The sequence below is a fragment of the Henckelia pumila genome, unplaced genomic scaffold, assembly GCF_033568475.1.
Source record: "Henckelia pumila isolate YLH828 unplaced genomic scaffold, ASM3356847v2 CTG_466, whole genome shotgun sequence".
NCBI classification, from domain to species: domain Eukaryota; kingdom Viridiplantae; phylum Streptophyta; class Magnoliopsida; order Lamiales; family Gesneriaceae; genus Henckelia; species Henckelia pumila.
In genome coordinates, this window is record NW_027331833.1 from 1,018,956 (window position 1) to 1,036,033 (window position 17,078).

Below are 17,078 nucleotides of genomic sequence, written 5' to 3' on the forward strand. Positions count from 1 at the left end.
CTCTTAATCAAGTTTATTCAGTTGATTAACTTAATTAGGAGTTGGGTTACTATATTAACAGTCCGATCTACCTGGTTAGCATAGTTTATAGGTTATTACGTTAGCCGAGAGTTTATCCAATGCTTAACAAAAGATAACAGCTGCGGTTTTCACGTCATAAAAAATTGCATAACACATGCATTGTGTATGCCGATCACTATTATATTTTAGTAAATGATGCAAATATACTAATGTATTTGTATTTTTTCAGTTTAAGTATATTTTTAATTGACAAAAAACTATAAATATAATTTAATAAACTTTATATATATATATATATATATTAATATATATATAAATCGAGTAGTACCTAAACCTGAATATGAATACCCCAATTATCTTGGGCATGGTTCGGATATAAAAATAAAAATTGAAACCCGAACTTTCCATAATCGAACTACCCGAAACCCGAATAACTCAGACCATGTCCACCCCTATGTTTACCCCAAATTTTTTATGTATCATCAACAAGTATATTTAATAAACCATAAAAGTGTGAGGTATAATCCATCAACCAAAGGATTGAGAACAAAGATTTGAGATTTTGATTAGTTAATAAATAGTCCTATAATATTTATATATAAAAAAAACATTGTTTGATATGAATGATGATATTAAAATGTCCTTATATCATCTCGTATTTAGATCAAAGTTTACAATAAATTGAGTATTATAAATAGTTATGTTATTTTTATCATCAATTTATCATCTCTACCTTATATGGCAAGATGTTCAATTAAAGGTATAATTGCTAAGCCAGTGTGTGTATAAAACAATCATGCAATTAGAGTAATAAAACGTGGCTAGTGGGTATGACTTGCCCACAAGCCGTTATTTGGTGGGCGAGACAGGGCACACCATCATTTAAGCTGAGAAGTGCTTCCTAGAAGTTCTATCAAATACTTTTTTAATATATTTGGTAGACCGACTTGCATTCCATTATAATTTGAGATTAGGTGAGATGAAAAATTGTCAAATCAACTCATCTATTTATTGAACAGGGCGAACCAACCCAACAAGATGATTTCGTTTTGAGAGCGGTAGTAGTTTTGTGTGAGGACAATAAAGAGTAATGTTTTTATTTCCAATATTCGTTTTCTTAACGATTCAAGGCCATGATGAAGTGGTATATGTTTGAGATCTTGGTAGACTGAAATATATGAAAAATATAAAAATAGGGGTGACAGAATGACTTGATTGTGATTGGGCCAGATCGGAGCCCAATCGAATTGGTCCGAGTAGGATACGGCCCAACAAAATTGAGAAACGAGATCCGACCCATAAACAACGCGTCGACACGAATGGGACATGAATATCAGTGAAGTCAACTCGCACAAATATGAACAGGCAATCAGCTTGAGCTTGCTTTTTAAATCTTAATCCATGGCAATGATTTACCAATTCCAGTAGTCGATTGGATAACTTAGCTGCATCATCGTGAACTAGGTGTTAGCTTCGTTCAAGAACCGGCAGTCGGGTGTTCGACGGAGATGGCGGACGCCGCCGTGGAGTTCCTGTTGGAGAACCTGAAACAGCTGCTCGTGTACAACGTGGGACTGATCTCTGACGTGAAGAACCAGGTGGAGCGTCTGTACAACGATCTGGGTCTGTTCAAAGCTTTCCTCAAGGATTCCACAGAAAAGCGCAGCAAGAATGAGGTGCTGAAAGAGCTGGTGAAGCAGATCAGGAACGTGGTGTACGAGGCTGAAGATGTGATCGACGCTTTCGTCGCCGAAGCGGCGGCGCACAAGGCGCGTGGCGTCGTCAGGAAGGCTTTCCACACTCCAGGTTACGCGGAGAAGCTTCGCAAAGTGGGGGTACGGATCGAGGAGATCCGACGAAGGGTCGATGATATTTATAGAAACAAGCAATTCGGGTTCGATTCGCTTCAGACAGGGGACGGGGCCGAGGGAAGCTCGAAAGAGAAAAAGGTGAATCTTTCATGGTTTCCACTTTCACTGCTGGGATCTATCTTCTTCCTATTTTGCTATATTCCTGCTCTTGTTTGATTAGATTTGGAATGAATATGGAGCAATAGTTGGATTTGAATTGTTACATTTATTTTTCTCTTATTACTTTTGTCAGTTCATTGGCATAAGAACTAGTGAGGAATTAAGTAAATTTCTTATTGGATGTTCGTTTACTAAAAGACATAAGTCATCGGCCTTAATTGTACTGATTTGAAACCTTCTACACAGCCTCCTATTGTTGAAGAAGACAATGTGGTGGGATTTGAGGATGAGGCAGAAACGGTCATCGCTCTTCTCACTGGGGGAGCGGATGAACTAGAAGTAAACTCAATTGTTGGCATGGCAGGACTTGGCAAGACTACATTGGCCAAAATGATTTATCGCGATCCTCGTATCGAGTACGAGTTCTACAACCGAGCATGGGTTTATGTTTCTCAAGACTATAGCAGGAAAGAAGTATTCCTCAGCATTCTTGGACATTTCACTCAGGTGACTGTTGATATGCAGAAGATGAATGATGAAAATCTGGCCAAAGAACTTTGTAAGATTTTGGAGAAAGGAAAATATTTGGTTGTTATGGACGATGTTTGGACTCAGCAGGCTTGGAATGATCTCAAAATCGGTTTCCCTAAGAACAACAAGAAGAGTAGGATATTGATAACTAGCCGTATAAGAAAAGTAGCGCAACATGCTAACCCAAACAGGGATCCTCACGATTTGCGTTTTCTAACAAATGAAGAGAGTTGGAAGTTACTAAAGATTAAGGCGCTGGGATCAGAGGATTGCCCTGAAGAATTGATAAAAGATGGAACCCGTATAGCCACACAATGTCAAGGACTGCCACTCGCAATTGTGGTCATTGGAGGAATTCTGTTAGAGAAAGGTACAGATTGGTGGGAAACGGTTGGTAAAAGTGTGGATGCATATATGGCAATGGAACAGAGTAACCGCGTGGACAATTTGATTGAATTAAGTTACAATCACTTACCTTACCACTTGAAAGCATGCTTTATTTACTTTGGAATGTTTCCGGAAGATTTTGAGATCCCCGTATGGAAACTTATTCGGTTATGGATTGCTGAAGGATTCATACAGTCAAAAGACGGAATGAGCTTGGAGGATATTGGAGAGGAGTACTTGGACGATCTTGTCAGCAGAAATTTAGTGATGGCAGGAGTCCGGAGATCTAATGGAAAACACAAAACATGTCGTGTTCATGACATGCTTCATGAGTTTTGCAAAAGAGTAGCTGCAGAAGAAAATTTTTTTCGAGAAATAAAGCGGTTCGATCAAGGAACCTATGTATCGTCCAACCTTAACTTGCAAACTTATCGCCGTCTTTGCATTCATACTCGTGTCTTGAATTACATCTCATCGAAACCAGTTGGTACACGCGTGCGTTCTTTTGTGTGCTTCTCCAATGAAGAGATTAACTTACCTGCTGAATATATCTCATCCATTACTGGAGCATTTAAGCTGCTCAGAGTATTGCATGCTCGGTCCATCATATTTAGTCGCTTTCCTACTGACCTAATCCAACTGGTTCATTTGAGGTTTATTGCTCTCTCTTGTAATTTCAAGATTCTTCCTGCTGCCATGTCTAGCCTTTGGAACATTCAAACTTTTGTGGTTGAAACATCTTCACGCACTTTTGACATTAAAGCAGATCTATGGAAGATGATTCAACTAAGGCACGTGAAAACAAATGCATCCACAACTTTGCCAGGGCCTCTCTCAAAAGGTAGAAAAGGTAAAGATGAAGTTTTGATGCTTGGGAACCTACAAACACTTTCAACCATATCACCTGAAAGTTGTACAGAAGATATGTTTTTAAGGACACCTAACCTGAAGAATTTGGGCATCCGGGGTCAATTGGCTAAGCTTCTAGATAGCAAGAGCGGAAACATTCCTTTTGATAGTTTGGGAAAATTGGATTATCTTGAAAATTTGAAGTTGTTGAATGATGTATTTCCTCGTCCACCTTCTGAAGGAAAATTAGACAGTCTTCCTCAAACGTATAAATTCCCACCGAAGCTGAAGAAGCTAACGTTGTCAGATACACTACTCGACTGGAAAGACATGTCTACGTTGGGAATGTTGGAGAACTTGGAGATTCTAAAGTTGAAAAACAATGCGTTTAAAGGGGATTGGTGGGATTCGAAAGATGGTGGTTTCCGCGCTCTGAAAGTATTGCATATTGGAAGGACAGATCTGGTCACCTGGAGATCTGCAGCTCATCACTTTCCAAGACTTAAACATCTTTATCTTAGACACTGCAGTAGCCTTTCAGCACTCCCAATAGCTTTCGCAGACATTTCGAGCCTCCGGCTTGTGGACATGTATTGTACAACAAAAAATGCGGCTTTGACTGCTAAGGAGATTGAGAAAAAAATAACAGAAAAGCCCAACCAGATGCAAATCGCCAGGGGCGGAGGATTTAAGCTCTCTATCTATCCTCCATATCAATGAATGAGCTGAAAAGTTCTACTTTGGAAGGTAACAGGAAATTTTCGTTCTTGCCTGCGGCAGAATCCACATATGTTCTGCTACATTCACACGCCTCTTCTCATATCATGTACTCTTTACTTTGTGTAGATGGATGCTGAACTGGGGAATGGTGGAGCCATCCACCTCAAATCCAGTCTCAGTACTAAAATATGGTCCGTCTTCGCATTTTTTTGGAGTATATGCATTTCATGTGATTCGGTGTGATGTTGAGCTGAACTGCTGCTTTGTTTTTCGATCTTTGACACGCTGTTCGTGCTTATAGCCTTCTTCAATAAAGACATTTGTGTGTGAGGGATGTATATATGTGAATCCTTCACTGTTTACAGTGTACGTTGCCATTTATTTGCCATTGCTTTGGTTTGTTAAATAAAAATAATGATTCTAGTCGATAATAATAATAATAACTAGGAGTTGTGGGCACGCATGTTGCATATGTAATTTACAAACACGTGTGATATATTTTATCTTTAAGTACTTGCTTTAGTTATGATATATATAATCACATCAGATTTAGCGTTGTAATATTTTGTAATTATTAAAATAAATGTATTATGCAGTAGTTGAAAATTGATTATTGGTAAGAGGAACATTACATGCATATGGTTTGATTACTGAATCGCAGATCTTTGTTGAAATATCAAATCCATCTTATGACATATCACCGAAAAGATTATCCACACAGTCCAAATAATGATCACATGGCCATAGAGTAGAGATTGCATTTGAGATGACGTAGATTCTTGCATGGATTCCAAAAGATTTTGAAATTTAGCATATTTATTAACAAGGATGATTTTGAAAGTTAATTAAAATATATCAAAACTTCCCTAATTCATTCTGGTCAGTACTAATGGTAAACTATTCGGAAAATCGAGAATATTAACTTACAACTAATTTTTACATCAAAACCTGCAATATAAAACAGAGCCACAACCACAAAAGTGGAAACATAATAGTAACAACAAACATGCTGTGGGCCGGGCCAACCCTATTGGATCACGGTTACCGAGCCCAGGCCCACACAACCCTTTTTCTTCTAAACACTCGCAAAACTAATCAGACTCCAAAATCCCAGGACTAAAATTAGAAAGAAAGGACTCCGAACGCGATTTCAGCATTTATTGGGTGAAAACGCAATTAAAGAATTAGCCAAGTCGTAACTGACACGTGTCCCCTGTTGCTGGACATTACCGATTATCCCGAGGGAGGACGTCGTCGGAGCAAAGGCGAGGCAGAAAGTCCCCGATGAGTCAACCGGTATCAGGTAATTCTTAGCCGGTAGACTCAACTCTTTACCGTTCGAGAAATGAAACGACACCGTTGGGACCTCCACGCTTTGCCTCGAGCTCAAATCATAGCACGTGTCGAATAGAGCAACGCCGTTAGTTAACGGCAAGTCTCGCGTCCCCGCCTTAAATGCATCTCGCAGGGAGTCGTACGCCGCCGTTTGCAATCTAGTAACGGCCGTTCCCGAATCAACTATGACCCCGCCGTCTCCGTTCTCGTTTATCTGAAAATTCGCCGGCGGGATTGCTAATAGCTCACCGGAGACACCGATTCCCGTCAAATCTACATAGTAAAAGGTGTCCAGCTTGGAGTTTCGGAGTAATGGAGCTGTAATGGCGTCAGGCGGGGGTGATGTGTTGAAATCGAGAGTTGAAGCGGAATCAGAATCGCGGTCCACGAGGCAGTAAGAGAAGGAGGAAGCGTTGATTTGCGAAGGAAAAGACAAAGAGCCGCCGCCTAATCCGATCAAGCCGGCGGCTCCGACGAATAATCCTTCGTTGTTATGGCCGCAACCGATGGCTAGGTTGTTCACCGCCGCGGAGTTTCCGAAAGTGAAGGACTCCTTCACGAAATCGCCGACGGTGTAAGAGCCGTCGCCGTAGGAAACCTCGTAGAGACACGTGTCGTTACGGCACTCGGAGACATCGAGCGACCTGCATTGCTGGGTGTCGCATGTGAGGGTGGAGAAGGAGGTGGACTGGACCGGGTCGAAAATCGGGTCGGCTTGCTGATAACAGTCTGCGCAAGGGGCGCATTGCACCCAATTGACGTCGCTTCCGGTGTCCAGCACCATGTAAGATTCGGTCGGCGGGTTGCCAACTCCGACACGGCAGAAGTACTCGCCACTGCCTTGGCTTGTCCCCGAAATTACCGGAACTTCAATCTTCTCATCCTCCAATTCTTCTTCCAGTGGCGTTAGATCTGCTCTCTTTATGCCTAAACTCAACAGATCCAGCCGGGTCTGAAGCGCTTTGACTCGGGCCGAGTCACGGTTGATTCGGGCCAATGTGAGTTCTCTGTAGTCTTTATCGGAACTTGTACGGATGCCCAAGCGAGAATGCAGCTGAAAACTCAGAGACGAACCCGAAGAAACAATGGGTTTCTGGTGTTTTACATGCACCAAATTTTGGGAATCCAGCGACAATAAATCTTGGGTTGTCGTCAGTGTAGAAGATACATCAAGAACCACAGATTTTGAGCTGGATTTGAGTGTTCTTGACAGCACCGGAGAGGAGAAAATGGAGAGAAATGAAATGTAAACTGCAAGAAGAAGTCCCATTTTCTCCATCGCAGTGTAGTAAAATCCAGTAACTTTGATTTTATATATGAACCTCCAAAGGAAGAGTCGCAGAAGACAGAGAAGAGAGACAAGCTTTGAATGTATGGTTTCTCCGACATTAATATTGTTTTTTTTTTAATATCTTATATTCCAAATGTTTAATTAGTTAGATTAGATTCTGCTATTAGTTCAGTCACGTCATGAAAAGAGTCTGCGTAGTTGGTTAATATTATCATATTGTAAACATATTTGGTCAAGTGTGATTATATATGAATATGATTTTTGAGTTTAATTGAAAGCTTTTGACCATTGATTGTGGAGTGGTGTGTGGGGGTGATTGGTTGGCAAACATTGAAGACTTTTTATGACCATCACGAGATGAATGGGGTTATGGGGTGTTGGAAGTGTGCCTTTTTGTCATCACTTTTATTCCTCATGTACGGGAAATTATTACATCCAAGAACATGTTCAATTGTGTGAGGTGACGTTGATGAAATTGATAATTTTACTTAATTGTATGTTGACGTGAGCGATTATAACTTTATCTTATAGTTTTGTAAGAGTTAGATGATAGCTAAATATTATTTTTTTTAAAGACTAAATATTAATTTTTTTATTTTAAAAGATTAATTTTTATTTCATAAAATAAATGAATATTTAAAAACAAAATAAAATTATATATAATTGGGAAAAAAATTACACTCAATTAAAATTTAAAAGCTTACACATAATTTTAAAAAAAATAATTAAAATAACTCATAATTTTAAATTACATACATCAATTTAAAAAACACATATAATTAAAAAAACATACATAATTAATTATTCATCTCATTATTCACCACCATTGATTTATATTTTTTTTAAAAAAAATTAATTTTAAAATATTGGACAGGCCAAATTGGATGAAGGTTCAAATTTAATCTGATCGTTCAAAATTTTGATTTCATAAATATATATATATATATATATATATATATATATATATATATATATATATATATATATATATATATATATATATATATATATATATATCGATCTTACTATCTTATTAAAGTAAAAACCCTCTAATTAATAAGCTTTTAATTAATTGTTAAACTTGATTTAAAATTATCATTATCTTCTAACTTAATTTTCAATATAACCAAAATTATTGAGCAAAATAGTCATTTTATAAGGTTTCTTTTTTTTTAGTCATTAAAAGCTCATTTTGTGTCATTTGATATTATTTTATTTACGAATATGACACTCATTTTATAAAATATTTGTTTAGCTAAGAAAACGTTATATTTTTATTATTTTTTAATTTTATAATTTATTTTTTATTATTTTTTTTATTAAAAAAACGAAATGTATGTGTGCAGCTGGATACTAGTATATATAAAAGAGCAGACACACTCTTCACCGTATGGAAGGATTCCACACGAGGCTTGCCTGCTTTATTGCATGAGGAGTAATCCTCGTGCTATTTTCTCGATTCCTTCGTAATTAAATGGACGAGAAAGCCCACTTCCTCATTGAACTTCGACGCTAACTGTACATGGCCTAAGGGGACTTATTAGAGATTCATGCATTCTTGAATTGAATTAGCGGTTATAAATATAAGTTTGAGAGAGAAAAGAACAAAGGGTGGTGAGGGAGACAAGAAGACTGGTTTTAAGTGATCATGATGAACTTGCACAAAAGAATTGTACCGATTGTTTTGATTAGGTTTGCTTTTTGTGTCTGTGAGACGTGAGTACATATGGTGGACCTAATGAGTTGTGTTGGTGAAGTTGTATATGATTGGTTGTGTGTGTTTGTTCTTGTCATTGATTAGAAGATAGTGGTAGATATTATGCTTTATTGGGTGTGTTATTCGGTGTAGAAATAGTTTTTGGATCAATGGACTTCACATAATTTCATGCGAGATCTAAGTGAATCCAAGAGATGGTTTTGTACGTGGAGTAAAATTCATGGTGCATCATATTAATATATTTATAGGAGTTGTTGATGCTTGTGATCATAGGTTATTTGGTCAAACATTTAGAAATTCGACGTATATTTCAAGTTTTGTTTGTGTGTGGAAAGTAGTTACAACAAATTATGATTTTTTTTAAGACAAATTTATCGCCTATGAATTTTTGAAAGCAATATGCCGGGATCGGTTTTTTGTGTAGTGGGAGGGAGGGTGAATGAATACACATACTTTAAACTTTGTACAAAAAATGCCCTAGTTTTGCAGCCGGTCGAGTTAGGTGTTAACCAAATTAGACCAAATATCTCAACACGTAAAAATGATCAAACAATAAATAGTGCGAAAATGGCTTGAAAATTTTTAGCGAGTCTTTTTTACTCAACACAGTCACTGTTATCCACAAGATAAGTAAAAGCAGAAGGAAAGGACACAATATATATGAAAGTTCGAATGTAAAATCCTTATATGTTCCTCTTCTTCCACTTGGGAAGGAATGTCTTAGAAGAGTTTGGTTTATACAGCATTTGTATACAACACACACAAACTTTAGTACTTGTACACTGTCTAAATCGGAACTCTTAGTTAACTCATATAAGATCTCAAATCTTGGCAATTAAAATCCAACAACAGCAGAGGCTCTGGCAATCCGAGAAGCTCTCAAATGGATGAAGAATCTTCAATTATCTCCAATCATTGTGGAATCTGATGCTTTAATGGTCATTGAAGCTCTTCATCGCACTATTCCAGATCACTCTATTTTATATCTTATCATTGAAGATTATAAACTCCTCGTTCAGGATGTCTCTTCTTATACTTTGTTTTTGCCAGAAGATCAACGAACTAGACTGCTCACGCTTTACCTAGAGGGGACTTCTTCTATGTCTGATCTAGTAGAAAGTATCACTCCTACTACTGTAATTTCTAATGTACTTGTTTCTGATTTGGCTATTTAATAATATCGTCTTGCTTATTAAAAAAAATCAGCAAGTTATATTCTAAAAATCGCCGCGTAGGACCGTCTAGGTGACCCACCGCCCCGAGTTTTAAAAACTTGGTGGCCCCAGTCGATGATGATAAATCGATCATCTAGGCGGGTAACAAACAGCCTAGACGTTTTGATTTTTAAAAAAATAAAATAAAAAGTGATATTTTTTTTTAAAAAAACAGTAGTTGAATAAAATTATGCATATTTTTGTTGAAATATATTAACATAAAAAAATTATGCACATTAATAGCATCCAAGTGCTTCTTTTCAAGCTAGTGGCAAAGAAAGTTCGGGTACAACTTCTAGCGCAAGCTCACAACACTTTTAGATTTAGAAAATGAGAATCGAAATCATGCATTGCGGGTTGAGAAGAAAATAGATAAGCTTAAACAACTGTTTCAAGATATACAGTTGAATCGCAATGGTTAGAAAGTTGAAGACATGTATCGTAATTTTTCCTTGTTTGTAGATTTGTTATGAGTTCGAAAATTTTAGACGATCATTAATTTGTATCGATTTGGTGTTTGTTAGAAGATTTTAGACTATCGTAAACGGGTATGTATTGATTTGGCAATTATACGAAGATTTTAGATTATCATAAATGTGTGTTGATTTGGCAATTTTTTCAAAGATTTAAACTCGGCATTTATTTGAAAATTTCATACGATCGTAAAAAGAAGTTGCTGTCCTATTTTCCGTTTCAAGATGCAAACATGTTAGAATTCTATCAAGTTTTAATTAATATTTTAGGCTTAAATGTTATGCGATATTGATCTTTTAATTGTGCTCTTTGCGTGTGCAAATACTTATTAAGAAAATACAATTTGGAAGGTTTCATAATAGAAGTTGAATTAGTAATGCATACAAAAACGTTGTTGCTACACAAAATACTTCCAATGGTTGGCGGCCCCTGTTCTTTCTACACAAAATATTTCCTATGCAAATACTTCTCCAGTAAGCATAATAGAAGTTGAATTAGTAATGCAAATACTTCTCTAGTAAGCATACAAAAATGCCCTTGCAGTCTTGCTATACAAAATATTTCCTATGGTTGGCACCCTTGTTCTTTCTTCTTGCTCCTGGATCAGCTCTCCTACCAACTGCCAACATCTCCATTGTCTCCAAAAAACCAAAATTCACGAAACCGCCTAGTTCCAAAAAAACTCTCAATTATAACAATTCGGAAAAGATTAACATAGCGAATGAGAGGAAACAAAGTCACATAATTTGTTTCAAATCTCTTCTCCTAAAAAAACAAAATTAACAAAGCCGACTAATTCCAACAAAACTCTAGCAACTAAAAAAATTCTAAAAAGACCAACATAGCAAACGAAGGATCAATACAGAGGAAACAAAGTCACATAAGTTGTTTCAAATCTCTTCTCCTAAAATAAACAGAATTAACGAAACCAACAAAACTATCGCTACCAAAATAATCCTGAAAATACAACACAACAAAGACAAAATTTTACACCACCTCATCTTGATTATTTTAGACTAATACAAAAGAAAGGAGTAAAAAATTTACCTCGAGAAGTCGAGACAGCGCGCAGCTCTTATATCGAGCTATTACGGTTACTATCATCATGTCCCTAAAAATATTAAAGAAAGTGAGAGATAAATTTGTAAACAATTTTAACATTCTTTAAAAATTTTCCTTACGGATTCTCAAACTGATATGAGAATAAATTCATCTGACCATGTGAATATAAATTTGTATCACATTCCTGCATTTAACATACGTACACAAATAAATGTAAGATGATGAGAGAATTATCGGTATATATTAATCCAATGGAAAAAGTTAGTAATATCCCAATGATATGGTTGGTTGACATGAAATTGAGATCCAATTGATACAAAATCAAATGGATGATTAATATTGATTTGTGATGGTGGGACAGTAGGATTTTGATGTTGTTGGCACTTCGAGCTTTGAGAGGGTTGTGAACTTTGGCCTTCGCCTTTTTTTTTTTCCTTTTGCATCTATATCACATAAAATAAAAAATTAAAAATAAAAGAACAAAACTCATACAAAAGATCAATTTACAACTTACTTGCAACTTCAACCTCCCATCAAGTCTACAATTAAAAAAATGATTCAAATGTAAATAAAAATAAACAAGGATCTAAAAATTTAGTCACAACTCAAGTCCCAAAAGCAGTAAAATAAAAGGAACAAATAGAATAAAGTCACAAACAAATTCAACAAAGTATAGAACCTTCGTAGGCAGCCATCTTTTCTTTCTAACTACTTATACACAGAAATGGAAGCATGAATGCTAAGGTTTCTATGAACAGAGGCACAAACCAAATACACACCAATATCCTAAAAATAAAAAAATCATTCGATCATCCATATACACACCAATATCCTAAAAATGAAACGAGTCCGTCATTTTTTTTCATTAGTCCACGAACAATAATTTCCCCAAGGCCAAATTCATCTCTACGTCCCACAAATTACCCTGCCAAAGCGTCCATTCTAAATCAATTTGCAAGCATTACAAAATTGTAGTCATCGAGAGAGCGCGAGAAATCAAATTTTTTTCTTCTGACTATGATTTGCAAGATGACAAGAGTAAGCCTATTTTTGTGGACCAGTTCAAGAATTAGGTGAGTATTCAAACGAGGACTTTTAAATCAATTCATACCAAAGAAAACAGTAACCCATTCAATCAACACCTCCCTTGATTTCCAGTCGATATACACAACCACGGAATCAAGAATGAAACTTGAATTAAAACCTGAACGGCATCTTAAACCATGAAATCCGACAATCATTTGCTGATTTACCTTTAGAATAACGGAAATCGATAAAAAAAAAAAGGAAATCACAAGATTTAACGAAATAATAACACTGGAAACCTTCTCTCTAAGAGAGGAATTAGTATTTTACCCACGACGCTGGATCCTCCTCAACCAAGGGTCGTGATTCGATATATGTATCGGGCGAAGCTGATATCGATTCTGTTGGTCCCAGGTGCGGCATCACGAGATAGAAACTATGTAAATTGAAAAATAAATAGACAACAAGATTTACGTGGAAAACCCCAAAAAATTATTAGGGTAAAAACTACGGGCAAGACCAAAAGATTCCACTATAATATTTGAAGAATTACAATCTCTCTCTGTGTTTCCAAAGAGACACTCATCCTCTTAATACAGGAGAAAACCCATCTCACAAATATATAGAAATAACTAGGGAGAAAATAAATTCACTCAAGAACAGAAGAATGCTTGAGGCTGAGGGATAATCTGAAATGCCGAGATGAGAGCTCTATTTATAGAGCATCTCGGTCGTCTGAACACACGGTATAATCATGAGAAAATTCTCGGTGGCTTCTGCTTCAATTAAATCCGCCCACCTTTGTTTACAAATGTATTGACCATAATTGACATTCCACCCACTACCTCATTATGAGGTTTGAATTTTCAACCTGAAATTTCTCCCACTTGGATATTTGATTGAAAATCAAACACATCTCCACACATCCTTTCAATCTTGTCATTCCTGTTGCTTACGTTTCTGCGAGGCCACTTGAGGATTTACACCATTCAAACTTCTCCGTGTTCACTGGCTTTGTCAGAATATCAGCAATGTTATCCTTCGTATGGATTTTCTGCATATCCACACTTCCTTCCTCTACTACCTCTCGTACAAAGTGAAATTGAACACCAATGTGTTTAGTATTGGAATGAAAGGCTGGATTCCTTGCAATGTGCAAGGCACTCTGACCGTCACAAAACAAAGAAATTTTTTCTTGTTTGTGCCCAAGTTCCTCCAATAACCTTTTAATCCATATTGCCTCCTTGCAAGCTTGAGTAGCTGCCATGTATTCTGCCTCCGTTGTAGATAACGCCACAACTGTTTGCAGTTTTGAAACCCAGCTGACTGCACCTCCTGCAATTGTAAACACATAACCAGTAGTAGATTTTTTTTTATCTGGATCACACGCATAGTCTGAATCCACATAGCCCCTGAGTCTAAAATCTGATCCTCCAAAACATAATGCAGCATCCGAGGTACCCTTAATGTATCTAAGGATCATCTTAACCGTGCTCCAATGCTCTTGTCCAGGATTCGCCATATATCGACTGACTGCTCCCACTGCTTGTGCAATGTCTGGTCTTGTACAAATCATGACGAACATTAAACTTCCCACTGCTGATGCATACGGTACTCGAGACATCTCCATATTCTCTGTTTCACTGCTAGGACACATCTCAGAAGATAACTTGAAGTTAATAGGAAAAGGGGTTGAAACTGGCTTACTATCTTGCATGTTGAAGCGCTGCAAGACTTTCTTCAAATAATTTTTCTGGGAAAGCCAAATCTTCCTATTGCTTCTGTCTCGGTGAACTTGCATCCCTAGAATCTTGTTTGCTGGTCCCAAGTCCTTCATATCAAATTCCCTAGCCAACTGTGCCTTCAATTCTTGGACTCTATCTTTGTTGGAGCCTGCTACCAACATGTCATCCACGTACAACAGCAAAATGATATAATCATCATCACCAGACCTCTTGAAATACGTACAAGGGTCTGCACTGAGTCTGTTGTACCCAAGGCTCATGATATAGGAATCAAATCTCTTGTACCAACACCTCGGCACCTGTTTGAGACCGTACAGAGATTTATTCAACCTGCAAACCAAGTTCTCTTTGCCTTTTTCTGTAAAACCTTCTGACTGGAGCATATAGATTTCTTCTTCAAGATCGCCATGAAGAAATGCTGTTTTCACATCTAGCTGTTCCAAATATAGGTCAAACACAGCACACAATGCCAATACTACTCTGACTGTTGAAAGTCGAACCACAGGAGAAAATATCTCATTGAAGTCAATACCTTCTTTCTAAGCATACCCTTTGACAACCAATCTCGCACGATACCGCTCCACTTGGTTATTGCAATCACGCTTGATCTTATAGACCCATCTGTTACCTATAGCTTTCCTTCCTCGTGGTAGTGTAACAAGATCCCAAGTTTTGTTTCTGTCCAATGCTTCCAATTCTTCCTGCATCGCTGTCATCCACAGGGATACATCCGAGCTTTGAGTAGCCTCATGGAAACTCGATGGCTCACCATCCTCTGTTAACAGACAATATGCAATGTTACTTTCAGTGACATAATCTGAAAGCCAACCTGGTGGTCTTCTCTCTCGAGTTGACTGCCTCACTTTGGAAACCTCTGACTCAACTGGTTCTTGTTTCTCGTGCTCTGGTACTGCTTCACAAGAAACTTGATCTTTGTCTGTCTTATTTTCCACCTGAATGATAGTAGTTTCTGAATTCAGTGTGCCTTTGTCTCCCTTCACTTTATCTTCCTCAAAGATAACATCTCTGCTGATGATAAGCTTGTGGAAAGTAGGATCCCACAAGCGAAACCCCTTTACTCCATCAGCATAGCCCAAGAAGATGCACTTTCTGGATTTGGAATCCAACTTTGATCTTTCTTGTTCATTGTACAACACGTACACCGGACTTCCAAATGTATGTAACCGAGAATAATCAGCTGGCTTGCCAGTCCACACCTCCATCAGAGTCTTCAAATCAATCGCGCACTGAAGGAGAACGATTGATGATGTAAGAAGCGGTTTTAACTGCTTCTGCCCAAAATAACTTTGGTAGACCCGCAGTACTCAACATGGCCCTTATTCTGTCCAACAAAGTTCTGTTCATCCGCTCTGCCACTCCATTCTGCTGAGGCATGTACGCCGTCGTGAACTGTCTTTTGATGCCCTCATGCTGACAAAATGCATCAAACTCATCACTGGTATATTCTCCTCCATTGTCAGTCCTCAAACACTTGATTTTCTTGTCAGAATCAAGTTCAACCCGCGCTTTGAAAACTTTGAAGACTTCAAAAACATCTGACTTCTTTTTTATTGGACACACCCAACATCTCCTAGAGAAATCATCAATAAATGAGACAAAGTATCTCGCTCCTCCTAGGGACACCATCGATACTTGCCAAACATCAGAATGAATCAGCTCCAATATGCCTTTGCTTTTGGCAGTAGATGTTCCAAACTTCAATCTGTGCTGTTTACTGGTAACACAATGCTCACAAAATGGTAGTTACTTTTGTAAGCCCTAACAACAGCTTTCGTTCAGAGAGAATCTTCATTCCTCGTTCTGACATATGTCCAAGCTTTCTATGCCACAACACTGTTGATTCTTCTCCCGAACCAATTGATGCAACAGCTAGTTCCGCCTCTTTGTGTGTTTCCCCCAACAATACATACAGATTTGCAGCAACCTTTTCCGCCTTCATAACCACAAGCGCGCCTTTCACAATTTTCATGATCCCTTTCTCGATACGGGTTTTGCACCCAATATCATCCAATTGCCCCAAAGACAAAAGATTTTTTGTCAGACCCTTCACATGTCGTACCTCCTGTATGGTGCGAATAGTACCATCAAATATTTTGATTTTAATGGTACCGACCCCAGCGATTTCCAAGGCATGATCATTTTCCATGAATACAGATCCTCCCGAGACTGGTTCATACTGGTCGAACCATTCTCTCCTTGACGTCATATGCCATGTCGCTCCTGAATCCATAATCCATGCATCACAAAATTTGTGTCTGCCTTCCGCAACTGTTGCTGCTTCGCTGAATAATATTTCACCATCGCCTGAAGTACTGGCCACATTTCCTTAAGATCCCTTATCGATGCTCTTCGTACACTCTCTCTTGAAGTGCCCTTTACCGCCACATTTAAAGCAGTAAATATTCTTCTTCTTACTTCTTGACTTGGATCTACCATATCTGTGGCTCCCACTGGAGTCACGCTCCGTCAATCTTCCTCTCGTCATCGGTAAAGCCTCTGCTTGCTTCGATGTTGCCAACCTATCTTCCTTGTTCCTTCGACGACTATCTTCTCCAAGAACCGCAGTTAAGACGTCGTCAAAATTTAAATTATCCGAAAGAACATTGTTGGTAACATTGATGATGAGCTGATCGTATGAATCTGGTAGACTCTGAAGTAGAAGCTCCGCACGTTCTTTTTCCTCTATTTTATGCCCCATAGAAGTGAGCCGAGAAA

The 17,078-nt window shown here is 37.8% G+C and overlaps 2 protein-coding genes across 2 annotated transcripts; one reads left to right on the plus strand and one right to left on the minus strand.

The window, feature by feature from the left end:
* The first annotated feature begins 1,385 nt into the window (after positions 1–1,385).
* Positions 1,386–5,029, plus strand: LOC140872443 (putative late blight resistance protein homolog R1B-17). Its single transcript, XM_073275268.1, has 3 exons — positions 1,386–1,970; positions 2,238–4,505; positions 4,605–5,029. Exons 1-2 carry the CDS (start codon positions 1,530–1,532, stop codon positions 4,476–4,478), a joined length of 2,682 nt encoding a protein of 893 aa, XP_073131369.1. The 5' UTR covers positions 1,386–1,529; the 3' UTR covers positions 4,479–4,505; positions 4,605–5,029.
* A 358-nt stretch (positions 5,030–5,387) lies between these two features.
* On the minus strand, positions 5,388–7,303 carry LOC140872551 (protein ASPARTIC PROTEASE IN GUARD CELL 1). The gene has a single exon (XM_073275419.1). The coding sequence runs from the start codon at positions 7,090–7,092 to the stop codon at positions 5,629–5,631; it is 1,464 nt and encodes a 487-aa protein (XP_073131520.1). The 5' UTR covers positions 7,093–7,303; the 3' UTR covers positions 5,388–5,628.
* Between the last annotated feature and the right edge of the window lie 9,775 nt (positions 7,304–17,078).

Bases quoted from the DNA above. Each gene is read 5' to 3' on its own strand.
- LOC140872443 (XM_073275268.1), top strand. From the start codon at position 1,530: ATGGCGGACGCCGCCGTGGAGTTCCTGTTGGAGAACCTGAAACAGCTG. The intron at 1,971-2,237 runs GTGAATCTTTCA...CCTTCTACACAG, and splicing joins GAAGCTCGAAAGAGAAAAAG to CCTCCTATTGTTGAAGAAGA.
- LOC140872551 (XM_073275419.1), bottom strand. From the start codon at position 7,092: ATGGAGAAAATGGGACTTCTTCTTGCAGTTTACATTTCATTTCTCTCC.